We start from the raw sequence: 20,952 nt of genomic DNA, 5'->3' as shown, positions 1-20,952 counted from the left end.
CAGCCAGTTCACAGAGTCGGCGAGAGGAGAACTCTGCATCCCTTGCTCTAAAGAGGTGTCAGAGGGACTTTCAGCTCCTGAGACCTCGGAGTAATGTAGTTATTAACTCATCAGCTGCATTTATTAAACTTGGTGGTATTTGTGCCTTTTATCTTGAAAGAAGAGAGATCACGAAACACAATTGCGTTTAATTTGGTTTTAGTTTTTAGTTTGCAAATGATCAGCTACATCGAGTTAAGGAAGCTACGAGGTTTGTGAATTCATCTGTACATTTGATTTTTTAAAAAGTAATTCTTTTCATCAAACCTGTACTCTCTGGGCCTGTGTGGCAGCTCTGACTTCCCCAGTGGCCCAGAGTGTACCCCCCTTCCTCAGTCGCTGTGCACAGAAGCAGGCGGGCCCTGTGCCCCCAGCTCCGCCTCCACAAGACTGAGGGGGCGGAGTGTGTGCCTCTGTCCCCCCCAGGGTGGGAGTGATGCGCCAGGCGCTGTGGTCAGAGAGGACCCAGGGTCCTTAGCCAGAGTCTCCCCGTGCTGAGACCACACAGTGAAGTCTAGGCGTCAGACGGGTTCAAAGGTGAATGAAGCAGGACCCTCCGCCCCTACCCACTCCACCATCACATAGAGGCGGGGAACAGAATGAAGAGACTGCTCTCCAGCAGGACTCTTTCGTCCTCAGGGCCTGGCTCGGGGCGCTCTCCCACTGCCCCTTTGCAACTGTCTGCAGCAGACCGAGGGGGGCTCAGCCACACCTGCCCCTTCCTGTAAGGAGCTGAGCTTTCTAGAGCCACTGCTACCCAGAGCTAGCTCTTTGTTCTCTTTCCTTTACAAAGCACTTTATTTATCCATTCCCGAAATAAAAACTAATGGATTCCAGCTGTTGGAATAACATTGCGGTCAAGCCCACGGCGGAACGCTCGGTTTTTGGACCTGAAAGGCCGCCAGTGGGGAGGGGAGCTGGTGTCGCGTCCTCCTCACCCGTAGTGAATGCCTGCCAGGGACAGCCAGTACTGTGTGGGGCGCCCTGCGACGGGATGGGGTTTCTCTGATCCCCCAGCACCCATCCTAGCAACCTCAGGGTCCAGTGAAGGTGGAGCTTGTATATTAGAACTTTTTTTTTTTTGGCAGGCACATGAGTTACTTAAACGTAAGCTTTAAAAAAAAAAAAAGAAAAAAGAATGGAACTAATGGTAGTGCATGGAAAATTACTCATCTAGGCTGAAAAACTTGACCTGCCTAGAAATCAGACCTGTTTGCTTCTATTTTCTTAAGGGCTTTGCAGTGAGTTCCGTGGAGTGGGGCCTCCAGTGGTGGCAGAAGCGGTAGAAAAGGCGGGAGGGACCTGACCCCCCCGGGGGGAGGGGCTTGTCCATGTCGGTTCTGTGCTTTCCCCAGGGAATCGTGGGGGCTCCCCTTGCCAGAGCGGCCAGGCTCTCAGAGCTCAGTTGCTGCCTCAGCTCCAGAGATGTCGGGCTTTGTCCTTAAGGGAAGGAAGAAAGGTGTCACTTTGTGCTCCTAGAGAATTAGAGCAAGAGTTTGTGGCATTCTTTCTGTCCCTCAGTCCAACTAGAGGTGTTCATTTGGGTTTTCTTTTATTCCACGTGAGAAGCAGAGAGGGCTCTTTCCGTGGCACAGAGGGGCCGAGGTTGACTGGACGCGACGCCGCTGTGCCCACGAGCCTGTGGAGTCAGGGCGGTGGGCGGCCCTTCCTGTTCTCCGGGGCATGTGAAGCCTACCTCTCGTTAGCTTAGACATCCTTCTGCATCACCTTTTGGCAGCTGCCCTGGCTGCTATCCCACGCCTTTCCCATCGCTACAGTCGGGAGAGGAGAAGTACTGTGACCTGAGCGTTTGGTGGGCTGTGTTGCTGTGTAACGTCTGTTCAAGTCCTGCTCTTCAGTTGTATTCTTAGAGTAGTTTATGCTTCAAATCTTGCCTTGTGGGATATCTCTCTCCAGAACTAAATACCCTTTTCCACAACAAGGCATTGGTGGTAAAGATCCCAGTGCAAAGTGCCTCTCAAACTCTAACGACCAGACACGGGTTGTGGCCGGATATAGGACGGCTGCCTCGGAGGAGGGTTGTCTCTGACCCGTTCTGCTCTGAATTACTAATAAAAGTGCCCTGGTGGTACCAAACGGCTAACTAGTCACTGTTCTCTCTTCCCTGCCCTGACACGACAGAGGTTCAAGCAGTTCTGCTGACTGACATCCTGGTTTTCCTTCAAGAAAAAGACCAGAAATACATCTTTGCGTCATTGGTAAGCAGAACTGTTAGCAGTCTCCTCTTGATTGTAATTAAGGATAGTATTCAGAGCAGCTAGAGGTGACTATTGAACGTAAATGAAACACTGTATTTTTGGCCTCCCGTCCACTCAAAATTACCTGGCTCAGGACAAATTCCTCTGAGTGATTTCTTGTATACTCTTAACATTTTCTGTCTGCGCCCCCCACCCCCAAATTATTTTCTGTTAACTTACAATCCTTTTGAGAGCCTTGGGCATGCGATCACTGGGGTATTTCTCACATGTTATGCCCCATAAATCATGCTAATTGATAACGTCGCCACCCAGACTCTGTGGGAACGTGCAAGGGTTCATCGTGTAGAAAACATGACTAAAACCTTTATGGCCATAAACTGTAATTTCCTTTACGGAACTCTTTTTCTGTTTGATAAAATGTGAGTGATATCGTGAGATATCTCTCATTATCCTACTTCCGCTGCTGTTTGTTAGAACACATGCTTTTAAAAGGCGTCTGGTGTCCCCTGAGATCGAAGTTAGGAGGCCGTGTATGTTTCTCACTTCCACCCTCTCCCCTTTTCCAGGACCAGAAGTCCACGGTGATTTCCTTAAAGAAGCTGATCGTGAGGGAAGTAGCACATGAGGAGAAAGGCTTGTTCCTGATCAGCATGGGCATGAAAGACCCGGAGATGGTGGAGGTCCACGCCAGCTCCAAAGAGGAGCGGAACAGCTGGATCCAGATCATCCAGGACACGATGAACACCCTGTAAGCACCCCACGGCCCGGCCTCCTCGTGCCTCTGTGGCTTCAGAGTCTGCTGGGCAGCCCCCAGAGTCAAGGATGTCTTAGGAATGTTTTGTTCTGTTTTATTTTGGTTGTTTTAGGAACAGAGATGAAGATGAAGGAATCCCTAGTGAAAATGAGGAAGAAAAGAAAATGTTGGACACCAAAGCCCGGGAATTGAAAGGTAAAGCCATTGGAAGGGGTCTGAGGCCCTCGTCCGTGGACGGTCTCCTGTCGCGGGAGACTGTGGTTCCTCCCAGGGCCTGGGTCCCGGAGCGGCCCCGCAGGCCCCCAGGGACAGGGAGATGGAGAGCTGTTAACAAAGGAGAACCCCGTCTGAGCTGACACGGCCCTGGTACCAGACAGCTGTAAGAATGTGTTGAACCCTAGATCGAGGGAATATTGGTTCTCTTGTCTCAGTATCAGTGTTCTTGGACCCCTTGTCGCAGAAGAATTTTCAAAAATCACGGTCACATCTAAGACAAAAACAGGAAAGAAAGGTACTTGAGGAAAATAATCTTCCAGTTAATCTGCTTTCACATTAGTTACCTGGGTTAATGGTGCTGGATACTCACAAGTCAGTTAGGAGGTGGTCTGGGGAGAGGGTGCCCAGTGATTATGCCTGACCACTGCTTATTAAGCCCCCACTGTTTTGTGTAGTCTTGTCAGCACCCTGCAAGACCAGCATTCTCATGCCCGTCTTGCAGCTGAGGAAGCTGAGGCCCAGGAAGGCTGAGCAGGCCAGGCCCAGCCGCCGCTGGTGGCAGAGCCCGGGTTTTGCTCCCTCTTTCTAGACAGCAGAGCCTGATGCTCATCTATTTGCCGGTGCTTATTTAATGTCCTGAAGTAAGCACTGTGCTTTGGATAGCGTCAAATAAATGTAAGCACCCAAGGAGTTTACTCAGTCCTTCACGCTGAACAAAGCGATAACACTCTGTTCTGGGGTGGGGTGGGGGCAGGGAGAGATGGACAGACTGAAACCTGGGCCAGACTTACATCAGCTGTGTTGGCCTGTGATGAGGACGACAGGGGTAAACTGCTTTTAACGTGAAGGAAGCACCTGGCCAGGCACACTGCTCGGTGGTAGGGATGCAGAGATTCCTAAAACAGAGGCCCTGTGTTGGGAAGCCCACACTCTCACCAGGGAGGCGCACGTCAGTGACAGGCCACCAAGTGCACGGCGAGGCCCAAGGGCTGTGGAAAAGGCCTCCCCGTGTCCGCCAGGGAGTGACCGGGTAGGACTGTCTGGGGGGTCCGAGGCTAAGGGATGGGAGATTCAGGCAGCAGGTCTTGAAAGGCAACAAGGGAATGATACACTGTTTTTAGCAAAATTTAAACTTAAATCTTTTCATTAGTATGGAAGCCAGTTGGGAGACTTGCTTGAGGGAGTTGGGGAACCTCTGGGAGTAGAAAGACCGATAGGGAGGCTGGGGAAAGGCTCAGTGAGAAATGGGCTGGAGGGGGTGGACCCGAGTAAGAGGTAAGGACCCATGTGACCAAGGAGAGTGAGCAGGTGACCTCTCCCAGGACTCCAGCTCGAGTAAGCTAGAGGGCGCAGACTCGTTGCCTGAGGAAGCGGGCGCAGGCTGCAGGGAGGTGGTGGGAGGGCGAGAGTGAGACGAGGGTTCTGACACGCTGAGAACGAGGCTTCTAAGTGGCGGTCGCCGCCGGACAGTGGGGCACGTTGATCTGACGCTCACGAAGGAGGGTGGGGTCTGGGACACTTTCTGTGGGCCGTCAGCACCTGTGAAGTAATTGATGAAGTAGTTGAAGCCGTGGGAGGCAGGGAGATCCCCAAGAGGAAAGTGTGTCAGGGACAAACAGCAGCCCAGATGGAGCCAGGGGGACCCCAGAGGCTCCACTGCAGGTGACAGTTCTGTGCTGAGAGAGGGCTTTAGGAAGGGGACCAAAGATGTCCTCAAAGGAGGCAGTGAGACAGGTTGAGGGGGGGATCATCCGTGCTGGAAAGGGTGCCCCGAAAGGGTGTCCGTAGGTTCCTTGCTGGAAAGGGTGCCCCGAAAGAGTGTCCGTAGGTTCCTTGCTGGAAAGGGTGCCCCGAAAGGGTGTCCGTAGGTGCCGTGAGGGCGGGCGGCCTTGGGAGGAGGGGACGTAGTGATGGGCAGGAGCCAGAGAAGTGGGGGGTGAGAAAGTAGCAGGCAGCAGGGGAGTGGAGACAGAAGTGCAGTGTGTGCTGTCAGAAATTCCGATGTTCGCCTAGAAGGGCCCAGGATAGTTTTTACCAGGTAGAAATTACAGAATGAAAACTTCGTTCAGCCGTCGTGATAAAAAATAAAGGGGAAAAAAAACTGCTGGCATCCTCTGTGCTGTCCCATAAATTACCACAAGGTGGCGCGTGGGTCTCTGCGGTCAAATCACAAGACCTTTTCTCTGTCCACCCTGCAGAACAACTTCAGCAAAAGGACCAGCAGATCCTGCTCTTACTGGAAGAAAAGGAGATGATCTTCCGGGACATGGCTGAGTGCAGCACCCCTTTGCCAGAGGAATGCTCCCCAACTCAGAGCTCTCGAGTCCTCTTCCGGGCCAACACAGAAGAGGCTCTCAAAGGAGGACCTTTAATGAAAAGTGCAATAAATGAGGGTAATTTCTGTTCATTGTTGCCCCTTCTGCATCACCTCCCAATGTGGTTTATACACGAATATTACTTTTTACTGTAAAACAAAGCACACACACAGAAAACAACACTTCAGTTTTGTGGGTTCGCAGGTAGTATCTTTTTTTTTTTAAGATTTATTTATTTATTTTTAGAGAGGGAAGGGAGGGAGACAGAGAGAGAGAGAGAGAAACATGAATGTGCGGTTGCTGGGGACCGTGGCCTGCAACCCAGGCATGTGCCCTGGCTGGGAATCGAACCTGTGATGCCTGGTTCACAGCCCACGCTCAATCCATTGAGCTACGCCAGCCAGGCCACAGGTAGCATCTTGCTGCCACTACCCAGTTTAAGAAATAAAATGTGGCAGACACCCTAACACTTCCACATGTCCTGCCCCCATCAAAGCTCCCCTCCCTCCCTCCAAAAAAGAACACATATTGTGATTTTTACAGGAGGCACTTACGTTTCTTTATGGTTTTGTGGCCAGGTACCTCTTCATAGACACTCTAGTGCAGTCTTGCTCCTGTTTTTTGATGGCTGAAGTTTAAGTTATAGCTCCCCCCCATCCCGTTCTTTTCCCCACAATTTAACTTGGAGAGATCTGGGGTTTTAATGTGTAAAATGTCATGTTTTCTTTCTGCAGTGGAGATCCTTCAGAACCTGGTGAGTGGGGGCCCGGGAGGCCCGCTCGGGCAGGCTGTCGGCAGCCCCGCTGGGCAGGAAGGCACGGTCGGCCCCGTGTCCTTGCCCCGGAGGGCAGAGACCTTCGGCGGATTCGACAGCCATCAGATGAATGCTTCAAAAGGTAAGTGACTTTGAAGCCACGTACTTTTATAATCGGTCCTCGACTCTCCTCCTAAGTAGCTAGCTGCTAAAACACTCAAGAACTTCTGTCAGTGCCACGTTGGTTTTGAGTAATAAAGACGTTCCTGGATCTCAGCTAAGCTGTAGTCAGAGGAGTAATACTTGTCTGATTGCTTCTAGTTGTTCTGCATCAATAAAAATTAATAATCACTTAGCTGCCACCAGGTGGCTTCCCATCCTTTGGCTTTTTGTAGGATTCAGAAATATCACATCCCTAAGCTATATACCTTGTATTTCTTTAAGATTTCTGTTGTTGTTTTTTTAAGATTTTTATTTATTTATTTTTAGAGAAGGAAGGGAGAGAGAGAAAGAGAAACATCAATGTGCAGTTGCTGGGGGCCATGGCCTGCAACCCAGGCATGTGCCCTGACTGGGAATCAAACCAGCTGGTTCTCAGCCTGAGCTCAGTCCACTGAGCTACACCAGCCAGGGCATATATCTCGTATTCTTTTCTTGGCTAATCTGTTTCACAGCCTTTAAAAACAAATTTATTTCTTTGTTCAGGAGGTGATAAGGAAGAGGCAGATGATGGCCAAGATCTTAGGAGAACAGAGTCGGATAGTGGTCTGAAAAAGGTATTCACCCCCCCCGCCCCAACAAATACACTGAGACCTTCTTAGCACTTCCCTGTGAGTTCACCGTCCATGAAATTCATCCACTCTGATCTCGTTTTGCATGCTTGACTTGGCTGTTTTCATTTCCTACTTTATTTTGAGAGGAAAGCACATTTTTAAACACACAGTACAGTCAAGAGTCCACATATTGCTGGCCGCTTGGTCTCTCTGGCTTAGAGCTTCATGTGTACATCCAGGGCCTGACCAGGGCCCTGGCAGGACCAGTTTCGTCAGGAGGTTTGTTTAAATGCCCAAACCGACCTGGACTCTTTACAAGGCGTGAGAACCAGATCAGCGTCAGATCCTACCCGCCCCCCCCCAACCCTGCAGTGGGAGGCTGTGGTAGGAGGGGACAGACGTGGGTCGCCACAGCATGGCCGAGACACACTCGAGATGCAGTTCCTGCCTCAGGACCTCCGTATTTTTAAAACGCATGTTGTTTTGTTTTATAGGGTGGAAATGCTAACCTGGCATTTATACTTAAGAGAAACAATGAGGTAAGGACGTTACGAGCTATTTAAGAGTATGACTGTATTATAATTGCTAGGTTAGGAATGCTCGTTTTTGTTTTGCTGGGGCAAACAGGCCAACTCCTGGCCGTGCTCTGCATGCTTCACGGTGCGGGTGTCCCGTCCTGCTTTCCCCCAGCCCAGGGTGTTGCCTGGGCGCCGCCCCGCAGCGCTGCCTCCTGCTGACGTGGCCTCTGCTTCTCTGCTCCGGAGAGGACTCTTGCTTTCTCTGTCCGCCAGCTGTGAGGCCTCCTCAGAGGCGTCTCCAGTGCAATCACACGGAGCACAGTCTGTAGCCACCTTTCCTGCCACCCGAGCCCGGGCCACAAGAGCCACTCGCCTGCAGTGTGGCGGGTTAATCTGTGGGCAGCGCTGTGTGGTCATTTCTTATCCTGCAGGGCCTCACGTGGAGCTCCCTTCCTTGAGCCCTGCTCTTCACACAACACGTGTGTCACTCTGAAAGTGGCCTCGGTGTCCTGCTCGTTAGAGTTCGGGCTCTGGTTCGAGTCTTTCCCGCCTTCCTTCAGCTGAGGCCCGCCGGTCCTGCAAGGCACCGGCACTCCTTTCCCTGGCTGCCCCTCCCCGGTTCCGGCTCCGGAAGAGTCCTCGAGGCCGCCATGCTCCGCAAACTCCGTTTCCTCTGCGCGCGCGGTTCTGCGTGTCAGTGGACCGGAACTCTGCACACGACAGTGGCCTTCGGGAGGCGTGCCTCTCAGGGCCGCCTCTGTGTTTCTTCGTGCTCTCTACCTAGACCCTAAATTCCTGAGAAGTGTTGTTTTCAGATTCTACATTAACGGGACCGTTCCTTTTTTCTTCTAAAGCACAGAGGGGTGTCGTTTTCTCTTTGTGGGCGTGGGAGCCCAAACACTGCGGCACCCTGAAGGAAGGCTGTTCTGCATCTACCCTTCAGTGGGACGGACTTGCTCCCGCACAGCCCGTTGCTCTTGGTGTCTGCTGCTTGAAAATTAGGTCTTTGTTGACTTCCACGTGGCGGCCTCTGCCCTGTGTTTAGTGAGAAGGGGCAGGGAAGAGACAGAACAAGACCAGTGTTTTCCGGGCATTGCAGCCTGGGCTCCACACTGCAGATGCCCAGCCAGCATCGGCTGCTCTTTTGTGACACCCCCCGCCCCCTGCTGTTAACAGTAAGCTTAAGTGAGGGGTTAAAGGTATTCTCAGATATGCCTAAGCCTGAGAAGTACTTTTTGTGTGTCTTAAGTATTGTAACAGGAATAACGTATTCATGGCAGAAAATTTGAAAACTGTCCAATAATGTACACAAAATAGAATAGAGAAACATAATCTCACCACTGAGAAATAACTGGGGTTAAACACTCAGTGCTTCTCTTTCCAGCCTTTTCTTCTACGTAACACACATTGATGTGTCTGGGTGTGTGTGAGTGTGACTGGTATGAAAATAGTGTTACACGGCTTGTATCACTACTCCCCGGAGCGTCCTGTCCTGTTTCTCATGCACATTAGAAGCATTTCCCCCGAGCACATTTACTCGGACATGCTCAGTCACCGGGGCATACTGGGATGTCGTGCCCCAGAACTTATGTAACCTCTCCAGGGGTGATTGGTTCTGTCTCTGCTGCTCTGCTGTCCGCGTGACGCAGCCCAGACCTCCTTGTCCAGGCGTCCTCCCCGCTCTGCGCGTGCTCTGCCCCCCGGAAAGGAGGGTCCACGAGCACAGCCCCGCCATCGGGGCCCAGGCTCCTCCTCGCCTTCCTTCACCGGCATCGGGGATTTTCATTTTCCAAGTGACATTGTGTTGGTTTGAGGCGTTCTAGTGGTATCTCTGTCTTTGGCAGTGATGTGATTTCCAGTAAAGCTGAATCGTTTGTAATACATTGTACAGTTGACCATTTGTAGTTCTTTTATAAATTGCTGGTTTGCATTCCTGGCCTGTCTTCCTATGAGAGTATTCATTTCTTATTGATGTATGAAGGCTTCTTTAAATCAAGCCTTCTGGTTTTGTTTGACTTTCTGGTCAGTGTGTCCTTTTTGCCTTTTAATTGTACGTTTTACATAGTGAAAGTTGAAGATTTTTGTGTATGCGTTTGGTTTCTTCCATTGCATTCCCTGTTTCAGGGTCAGGAGGACATTCTCCTGTCTTCTCATAGTTCCTTTTTTAATACTTGGCATTTTAATGTATCGGAATGTTTTTCTTGTGTGAGCCAGGATTCAAACTTAGTTTTTTATAATGATTTAGCCAGTTTTCTCAGGAAAATTCATTGAATATTCTCCGTTGATTTACACATGCTCCTTCTATCATATACTAAACTCATACGATTTGCTTCCAGGCTTTCTGCTCTGTTCGATGGGTAGACACGTCGTTTTTGTGCCCATCGCTTTAAATAATCGGAGCTTTCTCTACAGTACCATGTGCCAGTGTCCCTCCTGCACACAGTCGTTTGTTTGGTCTTGTTTCGTTTCTCTTGGCTAACTGGACCTGCTTTTTCTCTTGGTGCTTTCAGTTTGAAAGTACTTTGTTCCCGTGCAAGCACCTTGCTGTACGTGGGGAGGTTACCTAGTCAGATGGGAGGCGGGCGTGCGGCTCAGTCCTGACCAGACCTGTCCCTGTGTTCCCTCCACAGCAGGTGGCCCAGAGCATCGTCCATCTCCACCAGCTCCTCAGCACTCTGCAGGTGCGTGCCTTTCCCTCTCCCCCTTCACTTCTTTCTTTCCACAGAGATGGTAAAGAGGGTGCATTGGCCTGGACTTTGCATCTGTAAGTTTCTTATGAGTGTCCAGGGCCCTCGGTCTAGAGGAGAGTGGCTCTCGCGATGAGGAGGGGGTCACAGGACGCAGCGGTTAGGGTGGACAGCTGGTGGATGGCAGTTCCGTGTCAGCCACGCCCCAGGAGGCGCCAGCACGCTCTCGGGCCCTCCTGTCACTCCAGAGAGGCTTCAGTAGGGTTACGAGTGTCCCTGTCCCATTTCTCTCCGTGCTGTTCGGATAGCAGGGCCCTTTCTAAACAGCTGTTCTTTACACTTCCCGGGAACATCTTCCAACTCTGCTCGCTTTCATTCTTTAAGAGCTAGCTAATCCCATCCTACCTGCCCCCACCTGCCAAACACACTCCACACCAATGCTGGCGCCTGCAGACAGCACGTGACCAAGTCTGACAGAACGCTGAGTTCCTGCACCGTGGGCATCCCTGTTTGATGACTGGCTGCCCACGGGTCTCCTGGAGTGTTTTTCCCAGACCAGCTTTAAAGGAGAGCACAGTGTACTCTGTCTAGCGACTAGTGCCCCCAGGGACTGGGTCAGGGGGACAGGAAGCAGGAAGCTCGCTGTCCTCCTGGCCAGAGGTGCATCTGTCTCCTCCTGGTGTCTCCCCCAGGGGGTAGTGTTGCAGCAGGACACCTACATCGAGGACCAGAAGCTGCTGCTGGCCGAGAGGGCGCTCACCCGGAGCCTGTCCCGCCCCAGCTCGCTCATCGAGCAGGAGAAGCAGCGCAGCCTGGAGAAGCAGCGCCAGGACCTGGCCAACCTGCAGAAGCAGCAGGCGCAGCACCTGGAGGAGAAGCGCAGGCGGGAGCGCGAGTGGGAGGCCCGGGAGCGGGCGCTGCAGGAGCGCGAGGCCCGGCTGGCCCAGCGCGAGGAGGAGGTGCAGCGGGCGCAGCAGGACCTGGAGAGGGACAGGGAGGAGCTGCAGCAGAAGAAGGGCGCCTACCAGTATGACCTGGAGAGGCTGCGCACGGCCCAGAAACAGCTGGAGAGGGAGCAGGAGCAGCTGAAACGGGACACGGAGCGGCTCAGCCAGCGGCAGGTGGACCGCGACGCCTGTCAGGTAAGAGAGCCCCCAGTAGAAGGGGTTTGCTGTACTTGTCGCGGATACAGCGAAGAGCCCTCTGTGGGCAGAGCACCGGGAGGAGGCCGGCCAGCCAAGATGTAAAGGCTGTTTCTGTACATTATCTTTTACACTAAAAGGGGCAGGTGAGGAAGCGGGTCCTTTTCTCGTTTTTTCATCTCCAAGAGGCTGATGAGAGTGGAAACGCTGGGGGTTTGGTCACGAAGTTGTCAGAGACTTGGAGCTGACGGGCACTTCCGCAGCGTGTCTGAGACAATTTCGGGGGCCATCCCTCTGCTCTGTGCCATGTAAGAAATCAGACTTTTCACCCCCTGAAGGGACCCGCAGCGGACGGGGCGGGGTGGAGGGGTGCACAGCATGGATTAGGGGCCACGCAGTGCCTGTGAACACCAGGCAGCAGTAACACCAGGCAGCAGTAAGTGGCTCCGATGCGTGGGTCACAGTAAGGACAGGCGGTGGGTTCAGGGGGCGTCAGTTACAGGGAAGAGCCCACCCCCGGAGGGAGGCAGCTGCTCTTCCACGGAGGGGTTCTCCTGCTTGGGGGTGCGGGTGAAGACTTCCTTTTCCTGTGGCCGTCACTCCCGTGGGAAGGAGGCTTTTCCTTCCGCATCTGCTGGCTCCCGCTCTTCTTTGCGTGAGACTTGGTGGCGGCTCTGGGACACGGACACTCGCGGCAGGTGAAAAGCCTGAGCACACAGGTCGCTGTAGATACTCAGGTCATGTTGCATTTGATTGATTGATTGATTGACCTTGGACCATGAAAGAAAATTATATTCCCACCCTGTAGGAGGCGCAGTTTCGCTGTCTGCAGAGGTCCTCTGTCCCCTGAATGGGGGGGGCAGCCGGTGGCTCTGCACTGCTCCTCCAGGCACAGGGCGGGCCCCGCCCCCCAGTCCTGTCAGCGGGGCTTCCACAGCCGGAGAGAGTGCGCAGTAGGAGGCTGCTCGTCTTCCTCTCGCTCCCGCTTTGGTTTGCATCCCTGTGGAAGTCAGTTTTCAGATCAGCAGCTCCCCTGTGTCTCCAGGGAGTGGGAGTTTTTTTTTAAGCTGCCTCATCCAGGGTCCTGTTAATTCCGTATGATGCCGATGTTACACGCATATAGTGAAAACAGTAATGGTGTCCAAGGTGATATTTTTAACATTTTCGTAGATACTACTTGGGGGAGGGCAGGAAAGGATCTTTCTGCATCTTTCTGTATTGAGGACCGGGGAGTCCAGGGAGGCGGGTCGCACCGCGCTGACCCACCAGCTGCCCTGGGCCAGCACCCACCCGGTGGGCCCCAGGCGCCGCGGCCTCTCAGCGACCCCTTCTCTGCACGTGTGCAGGTTTCACATCGACACACCAAGCTGCTGAAGATCCCGTCCTTCCTCCCCAATCCCGAGGAGTCCCCCTTGCCTTCTGCACCTTCGATAGCCAAATCGGGCTCGTTGGACTCGGATCTCTCAGTGTCCCCCAAAAGGAACAGCATTTCTCGGACACAGAAAGATAAGGGGCCTTTTCACATACTGAGTTCCACCAGCCAGACCAGCAAAGTCCCAGAGGGTCCGAGCCAGACCCCGGCGCCCACCTCCTCCTCCTCCTCCACCACACGCCTGTTTGGGTTACCAAAGACAAAGGACAAGAAGGAGAAGAAGAAGAAGAGCAAAGGAGACCGCTCGCAGCCCCGTGGTGAGTCACACGCCTGTCTCCCTGTGGCCGTCTTGTCTTGGATTCTGAGGAGGGGGTGGGCGTGGGACAGGTTGGCGAAAGGGCTGTTCAGGTGTGTGAAAGCCCAACCGCCTGACTTCTCAGCAAATCCACTTGCTCTGCCCGAGGAGGACTGAGGCAGTAATTCAGCGAGCGTCTCAGAGCCTACTCTGCGGCAAGTGTGTGCCGTGTAGAGGGCGGTCTTCGTCTTCAGGCGTTTATTATCTAATTAAGGAATGCAAACCCTCCTAAAGGGAGCACTTTCAGTCTTTCCCACCTTCCTGTATCCACCGAGTCCAGTGATTGATAATAGTAACTCGCCCTCGGTGAGCATTCCGAGATCACGTGGACTCCTCGAAGGGTCTGTGGGGAGCAGGCAGGGCTGACTCCAACACGGGCCAGGAGCCTGCAGCTCGGGGAGTAAGTGGTGTGCCTGCCCTCGCACAGTTTGTGACTGTCCGCTCAGCCGGGCATCCCCGTCCTCACCCCCCGAGAATGATTGCGCGCTCCCTCCATGTGAGGTCGAAGAGGAGTTTGTTGCTGGCCTGTTCATGAACAGGAAGCCCAGTGCTGCTTCAGAGGTAAAGGAAGCAGTGGGGAGTGGCAGGCATCGCTGGACCTCATTCATGGAACCGGCTAGGGAACCCACGTGCGGGCTGCTGACGGCCCACCGGGCCCCTGTCATCTGTCTGTTTGGGGACGGAAAGAGGGTGTCCGCTTTTTTTCTGACTTTCTTTTCCCTCCTTGGTTTCCCCATTTCCAGACGGCCCTGCATCAGAGGTGCCCACAGAGGGTGAAGAGATCTTCTGCTGACCCCATTCCTCTGCCGGCAGTGTCACCAGCCCTGCCCTCCCGCGTCCCTGCGTGTCCACTCTGTCCCGTCGACACCGTGCTCCGCAAGTGTCTACTGCTCCGCACCGCCCCAGGCCGTGGACATGAGGAACGAGTGGTCCCGAGTGACAGGGTGGGTAAGGTGGCCCCAGACTTACCCACCCAGGTCACTGCCCTCGACTCTCGGGGTGGGGCCGGCCTTCCTGAGGATGTTACACTGAGAAGAATGTCCCCAGAAGTCCAGGCGCTGGTCTTGGACATGTCAGGAATTCCTAAAAGCTAAACGAACGTTTCCAGATGAGGGGTGCGTGCTGGCTTCCCTTCATTTTGGGGAACACAATTGAAAGTCGGACAGCAGGCAGTGTGGACTTCCTGTGTGCGCGTCGACGGTAGCCGTCGGCACAGACGGGGTGCGGCAGAACCGTGCACCTTCTGTCCCAGACACCCCTTGCAGGTGGCTTGCAGGTGCTCGGCCTCTCGCCTGCTAGGCCCCTGAGGCGGTGTCGTTCCCTGCCCACCTCACCCCTGTGGACATGGGTTTCTCATTTCATTTCAGAAGGGATGACAAACATTTGTGAAAACCAGTGAGAATGGACCTGGTGTGTTTCAAAACCATGAGATCTGCACCAGCTTGGTTTTGGTGTTTCAGTCACAGCCTCTAGCGATTTCGTTAGTCGGTTCCGGAAGAAATTCTGCACTGGCTTTCCAAGGTGTTTGCCACATAATCCCGGCACGGATGAAGTAGAGAGGCCTCCTCACTGTTACCCTTGCAGCGTGACACTTTCTGGTTGTCACTGACCATTCAGAAATGGCCACGGCCTCCTGGCAGTGTTCCTGAGACCTCGTGCGGTAACCCCCGAGAGCAGTTGCTCCTGCCTGACCCTCCCTGTGGGAGACAGCGGTCCCCTCAACGTTCCACCAATGGGGACCGCGTGCTCCCCCTGCAGGGAGCTTGTCCCCACCCTGTACTGGGACAGCTGGCCGAGAAGGAGGGTCAGTGAGGGTGTGAGCACCCACACTGTGGTTTCCACCAGTGCAGAGAGAAGAGGCGTGGCTTGCGAAGGTTCTCATTCTGTGTCACGGGGCCTTGGCAAAATCTAATTTCTTAAAAAAAAATTTTTTTTAATTTAAAGGTTTGTTGGTTCTTACACTCGGATGCTTGATGATGCCTGTGTTTTATGCCACCTGTGTTTTATGTTCTTTTCCTTTCTCCTTCTTTTCCTTCTGCGTTGGCATCTGTGTCTGTTTTCAGCTTGTCACCGGCTGGCAGGTGCAGGACGGTTCATGGGTGACATTTCCCTCCGAGGCCCCACACGCCTGCCATGCTGGTAGCTCCCAGGGGGCGAGACTGGGACATTCTCTGCTTTAAATGTGGCCTTTGATCCCTGCTTTCGCCCCTTAGGAGCTGGGTCTTTGACCATACTTTTTAAAAACAAAAAAAAACCCTGTAACTTGGTGCTTGTTGATGAATTGCAAGCTGGCCTTGCAGATGGAGATATTTATCTTTCAGTTTATTTGAAAGAGGTCTGGTTTAAAATTGTTAGCCTAGATTTGTTTTATTTATTGTGTGTGTCTGTGTGTCTGTGTGTGTCTGTGTGCGTGATAAGGATGAACATACTATTCCAACGGTTTCAACTATCTGATCACTACGGAGAAGGAACAGTGGCCCGTCTGCTCACTCCTCGGTGTCTGTCAAAGTGCCTTGAAGGCCCAAAAGAAATTACCACTGGGGGAGGGGTCCCTTTCCCTCCCTCCTCCCACCCCACCTCGTTCTTTGATCAAGGGATGTCTTCCTGCTTGAGAGCTAAGAAACTGGCCGCCTATGAGGGACCTTCGCCTGTTTTTGTCATTGAGATTTCTTACCTTTCAGTAATAGACTTTAGGGAAGAAACTGAGTTTTCTCTTGAAATCATGATGTAATACCCCCCGCCCCTCCACCCAAAGACCCTAAACAGCAAAAGCTACGTTGCTTGCTTCCTTCTGCCAGGCCCCCAGCTTCAAGGCGCAGCCGTGGCCGTGCTGGCTTTCCTGGGAGCCGCGTGGAGCTCCGGGTGTCACTTGCTGGATGGAGGCAGCCCCGCGGCTTCGTGTTGCACAGAGAGAAGTGCTCTGCCAGAAAGGGCACTGGCCGACCTCCTTCCTCTGGGTCGGCGCGGGCCCGGCCACCTGTGCCCCGGGCTGCAAACAGGAAGGGCTTCGTGCCCAAGAGGTTGGCGGTCACGCATGCCCTTTGCAGAGGCGCTGCGGGCTCTGAGCACTGGACCAGGCCGCACAGCGCGGTTCGGGTTTCAGCCCCACAGACCCGTGCTCTCCACCCGCCGTGGTGTCTCCCCTTGGGCGTGGAGCTCGGGGCTTCGGCTGCTGCACTCGTGCTTCTGGCCCCGAGAACGGCTCTGGCCAGCCGGGCTGAGCCCCGTCGGGGAGTCTTCCCCGTGATGAGCGGTTGTCTTCCGGGGCGACGCAGATTCAGTTCCCTGCGGTCATCCCACGTGAGAACGCCGTGCTCCTCCATCAAGCTCCAGAAGTCAGATGCCCCAGATTGAGTTTAAGTTTTGGGGGGTGGAGAGAGACACCTCCCAGAGTCCCCAGATTTTCAGAACCTAGGAAATGTTCTGGAAGGACGGCGTATCTTCTCTCAGTTACATCATCTCAGTGGTTGTCATCCTGCCTGGTGGCACGCCAGCAGGTTGGCTTCATTGTTGTGACAACTGTGTCGACTGGTTTCTTCTTTGAACACGGAGAGAGTTAAAAACGTACAAATTGCTATAATTCAGCCTTTGCCAACACGCCATCTTCTCCCGTCACAAGGGCTGTCTGTGGGCAAGACACCTGTGTCAAGATGGTTTTTGGAAAGGTACGAACCTTACCCCTTTTCCTCTTATGTCTCAGGGTAATGCCACTGAAGGTGGTCCCTTCGCTCGTCTGCTCCCTTCGTCCCCCGCCCTCCCCCCACCCCGGCGCGAGTGGCAGTGAGCACAGATGTGTAAGAGAGCCTTGGGGTTTGTCGGACCCTTCTTGGAGTGGAGGGGAGATGGCGTGGAGGGGTTTAGTAACATAGGCTGCCTGAAGTAAAAGTGAGAGCCACAATCTTAGAGGCCAGAACCTGATCCGGAAGTTTCGGTTCACGGAAGTGGTTCCTGTTTCATCCTTCTGTTTCCAAGGCTCTTTACCTGCAGCTGTTTCTTTCTTCCCGAGGATTTTGGAACGGACATGGGAACGGCAGTTTACTTCGGTGTCGATGGGTGGCCGGTTGTGCCCAGAGGACAGCCAAGCCCTGGGAGGGCGTTAGAGAGATGGTCCTGGTGGGTGGGCTCCCGTGGCCATAAAGAGGGTGGACCGCTTGGAGGGGACACAGCAAAAGGGCATCCACATCAGCCCCTGTCCCCCCGCCACCCCTTTGCTGGGATGCCCATGCAGTGTGGAGCCGGGAATGCGCCCGTGGAGTGCGTGGTCGGCGGAGGTTGAGAGAGAGGCCGGCCGGCCTGCCTGCCTGCCTGCCTGCCTGCCTTGAGCAGGGCCGGTGGACACGCACACGACCCAGGTCCCGACTGGCCGGGTGCCAGCCTGTTTGCTCTTCTGACCGGCCCTCAGAGGCAAGGCTGGGGGCGAAGAGTTGGTTTCGGTTCGGTTCCTCCTTTTTCCTTCAACATAGCACAACATTCCTAGTTAACCAGAGTTTAGAATCTACTGCCTGCTGGCCAGGTTTTAAAATGAGAAGTATTTTAATGCTGCCATAAAAAGAAAAAAACAGAACAAAGGCTTCTTTCCATGGCCTCCTGGCCCAATTTAATTTGTCAGAAAGATGACAGGCCTTGCATTAGTTCTCCATCTCACTAAGGTTTGAAGATGGGCAAACCCAAGTGGCTCAAGTCTCTCGCACCACAGACCGTGCAGACCTGCTGCACACGCCCAGTCTGAGTCGGCCCGTGCCGGGGCCTCCCTGCTGGGAGCCAGAGGGTCTGGCGCCCCCGGCCTCCGTGCACCCCGGGTCTTCACCCAGCCTGAACGCCTCTGCCTCTGCAGCCGCCTGACCGCAGGGCGGAGAGAGCGCTCCGCCGGGGACCTGCCCTGTGGTCGTGTTCAGCCTGTGGTTTCCCGTGTGTCACGCACCCTGTCACCCCGCCGGGGGCGCGGGGGGGTGATCGCACACACCTCATACCTCTGCTTCTGCTCGGCGTTTCCCACGCTAGGTGAGCATTCCTGTGCTAAATCCTGTTCAGTAAGAAGTGGTTAAAACCAAGATGCTGTACAGTACTTTGTAATTATGTATAAAGTAAAAAGCTGTTTTAAACTATAAAGATTTTTTTTTCAGTGTTTTCTGGAATTTTACCATGACATACTGGCTTTGTATTTTATTTATCTTCTTATCTAGTAACTGGCTTCAGATTCTTGTAAAATTCTTTTCGACCCTTCCAAAAAAATAAATGTCCTCTAAGTCTTCACTGTGGCTGCTGTGTGCCTGTCCGTGTGGGCTTCCTGGGGGGGTCTCAAGATACTCTGGGTTCCTTGTAAAAGGGGTGTAGCCCCTTCCCCAGCTGTAACGAGAGCCTTTTCCCCAGTGAACGCTGTTTCTTTATTTGGGGACAGAAAGCGGGAGGAGATCCTGAAGCTCTGAGTGTCTCCGTGGGGACTCCCACTCTCTCCTACAGCCGGGACTCAAACCCTCAGGGTGCCCAGTGTCAGAACTCTTTCCAGTTAATGAAGTAAAACTGTCCTTTGCCGTGGATTCTACAATGTGAAAAGATTAACGTTATATTGCCTTTTTGGCCTACTTTCATCACCCCATCCCATCCCCCAAACAGGGCAACTGCCAAAACTTAATTCAGGAAGAAAAATCTTATTTGCCTGGAGCAGTCTCCCCGGGGATCGACGGGATGGGACCGCAGAACGCTGGGGGCTCCACTGAGACATCGCTGAAACACCCCTGAGGAGCTGTGCCTGCCCCTTTAACAGGCCCCTGCATCCCCTGGACCCTGGGGATTGTGCCATATGGTGTCAAGCAAAGGGGCCTGGGATCTTGGCATTGCCACTTGCAAGCTCATCACCCAACAATGGAAAAGAAAGTCCTGTCCTAATGCCAAGTGCCCTCCCTTTCTCAGTGAACTTGGAAGTGCACCGGTTCCTTAAGAGGCTCCTTTGGCCTTGGCAGTAGCTGCTTCCTACAAGCCAGTGACACACTGGTGCGCCCTCACGCACTCAGTGTCCTTGGCTGTCACTACAGCTGCAGCAGTCCCCTACCCTCCTGAATGCCGTCCCACAAAGACGCCTCAGAAGGGCCAGGAGAGCGGTTCCCAAGGCCTCCCACGGTCCTTGGGTCTGAGCCAGGGGTCAGGCTCTGCCTGGGAAGGAAGAAGAGCGAGGAGGTTCCATCCTTCCTTCCAGAACAGCAGACACACCTCCAGGAACACCGGACAGCCATCCCGCAAGGCTGTTGCCCCCTCCTGCTCCCGAGAGGAAGTGCTGTGCCCGGAGCCTCTGCCACAGTGCAGACCTGGCCACTGAGTGCCGTGCACAAAAGCGGCATTTTTCTGCTTGCGGATCCCCATGCCCAAGGGAGGGCCGTGCTCCACAGACTGCCCTATGAGACTGGGTGTTGCAGCAGAGGCTCTGCCCGGACAGGAAGTGTGGTAACCGATGCCACAGAACAGAACAGAAGTCTGAGTCAGGGATAAAGGTGCCAGCGGGGCCAGCAGAGAGCCTGCCTGGGAAGGAGAAAATGCGGTGGGCGCACGGGTTGGGTTTCGTCCTCAGAAGCAGTAACGAGCAGAACCGAGGTCAGCCGAGCTGTAGAGCCTCAGAAATCAGACTGGGAACTCCTGTCGCTGGGGGACCAGTCACCTCACCCCCGAGCAGCCTCGGGTCCTGGATGCCTTGTCAGTGAGAAGGATGCTTAGGCAATTGCCCCCATTCCTTCAGGGGCCTCCTGGTCACCTACAGGATGGCGAGGCGCTCTGCCACCCTGTGGGTGTCCTGAAGGGGGTGCAGCGGGAAGGGGAGTTGGGCTTGGGAGGGGTTGTGTGTGCCCCAGATTCAGGGAATGCGGGCTGCAGGGCCCCAGTGGCCTCCCCACCCCCACCTCCACCCGTCTCTAACCGCCTTCGGTATCCACGTTACAGCCTGGCCCGTCCCCAGGCCGCTCTGGCCTCCTTTCATATGCTAATTGTTGCTCTGCACTGCTAGAAATAGTCCCCACTGAAGTTGGGGCTGCTCCTCCCTCCCGCGCCTTTGTGGAACTCCCCTTGTTCCTGGGAAACTGTATCTGCAGGGGCAGAGGGGAGAGGGGCCAAGAGGACCGCCGTGGGAGAGCTGACTGGGGGGAGGAGGGACAGAGTGGCTCCTGGGAACAGTCCAGCTGAAAGCCAGACCTGCTTTGTTCTCCCTGCGGAGTTGCCCCTTCCCTTGGAGGGTCCCTGCACTTCCCACCCCACCCCCAGCTTCAGAGTTGGAGCTGGGCAGTTGCCCGGGCAACCTCCTTCTACCCAGCCTTGCCCTGTCTGTGTCCGAAGGAGGGGACGCTGGCCACCTGAAATGTGGTCCCCGGCTCTACGGGAGTCCGGCTGTGGTGCGGAGCTTGCGAGTGTGCTGGGGGGCGGGGGGGGGGCCCACGCCAGGAGGGGCTGCGGACAGAGGCCGGAGACCACTGGGTGCAGTCAGCGTCTCAGGAACTCCACCGTGACTGAAGCCGAGGCATGCTTCTTCAGTCAGACTGCACTTCCCAAGCGGGAGCTGAGGTCCTCGGGCTGCGGCAGCCACGTCCGCAGGGTGGCTGGCGACGTGGAAATCCAGGCCGAGGGGGGAGGAGGGAGCACGCGTGCCACGGGGAAACCGCAGCCCCAGTGCTGAAACCCATTCGGCTCCTTGTGTCCCAGCCGCCAGGGCTACGCAGGAAACATATTTCTAATGGGGTCTCCTTTGACTCCCCCCAAAATCTGGAATGCTGTCTCCTTCCAGTTAACTTTTGTCACACGGCTACTTAGTTGGAAAGTTACACAAGGAT

At 54.2% G+C, this 20,952-nt stretch overlaps 1 protein-coding gene across 11 annotated transcripts in view; it reads left to right on the top strand.

Annotated features, from left to right (window-relative positions):
- AKAP13 (A-kinase anchoring protein 13) overlaps positions 1 to 18,397 on the top strand; it is a 226,593-nt gene extending 208,196 nt beyond the window's left edge. For 10 of the 11 annotated variants that reach the window (XM_045824926.1, XM_045824935.1, XM_045824932.1 and 7 more), the window contains 11 exons: positions 2,182 to 2,258; positions 2,825 to 3,006; positions 3,125 to 3,207; positions 5,427 to 5,621; positions 6,278 to 6,439; positions 7,003 to 7,073; positions 7,565 to 7,609; positions 10,219 to 10,269; positions 10,968 to 11,417; positions 12,764 to 13,106; positions 13,888 to 18,397. In XM_045824926.1, the coding sequence (XP_045680882.1) occupies positions 2,182 to 2,258; positions 2,825 to 3,006; positions 3,125 to 3,207; positions 5,427 to 5,621; positions 6,278 to 6,439; positions 7,003 to 7,073; positions 7,565 to 7,609; positions 10,219 to 10,269; positions 10,968 to 11,417; positions 12,764 to 13,106; positions 13,888 to 13,937 (1,709 nt within the window). In that variant the 3' untranslated portion in view covers positions 13,938 to 18,397. The remainder of the gene's footprint in view (positions 1 to 2,181; positions 2,259 to 2,824; positions 3,007 to 3,124; positions 3,208 to 5,426; positions 5,622 to 6,277; positions 6,440 to 7,002; positions 7,074 to 7,564; positions 7,610 to 10,218; positions 10,270 to 10,967; positions 11,418 to 12,763; positions 13,107 to 13,887) is intronic. The other variant, XM_045824929.1, reaches the window with a different exon arrangement.
- The last annotated feature ends 2,555 nt before the right edge of the window (positions 18,398 to 20,952 follow it).

This window comes from Phyllostomus hastatus, unplaced genomic scaffold, assembly GCF_019186645.2.
Source record: "Phyllostomus hastatus isolate PE091 unplaced genomic scaffold, TTU_PhHast_1.1 phas_scaffold_555, whole genome shotgun sequence".
Taxonomy (NCBI): domain Eukaryota; kingdom Metazoa; phylum Chordata; class Mammalia; order Chiroptera; family Phyllostomidae; genus Phyllostomus; species Phyllostomus hastatus.
The sequence above is the reverse complement of the archived record's forward strand: the minus strand, read 5'-3'. Positions and strand labels throughout refer to the sequence as shown.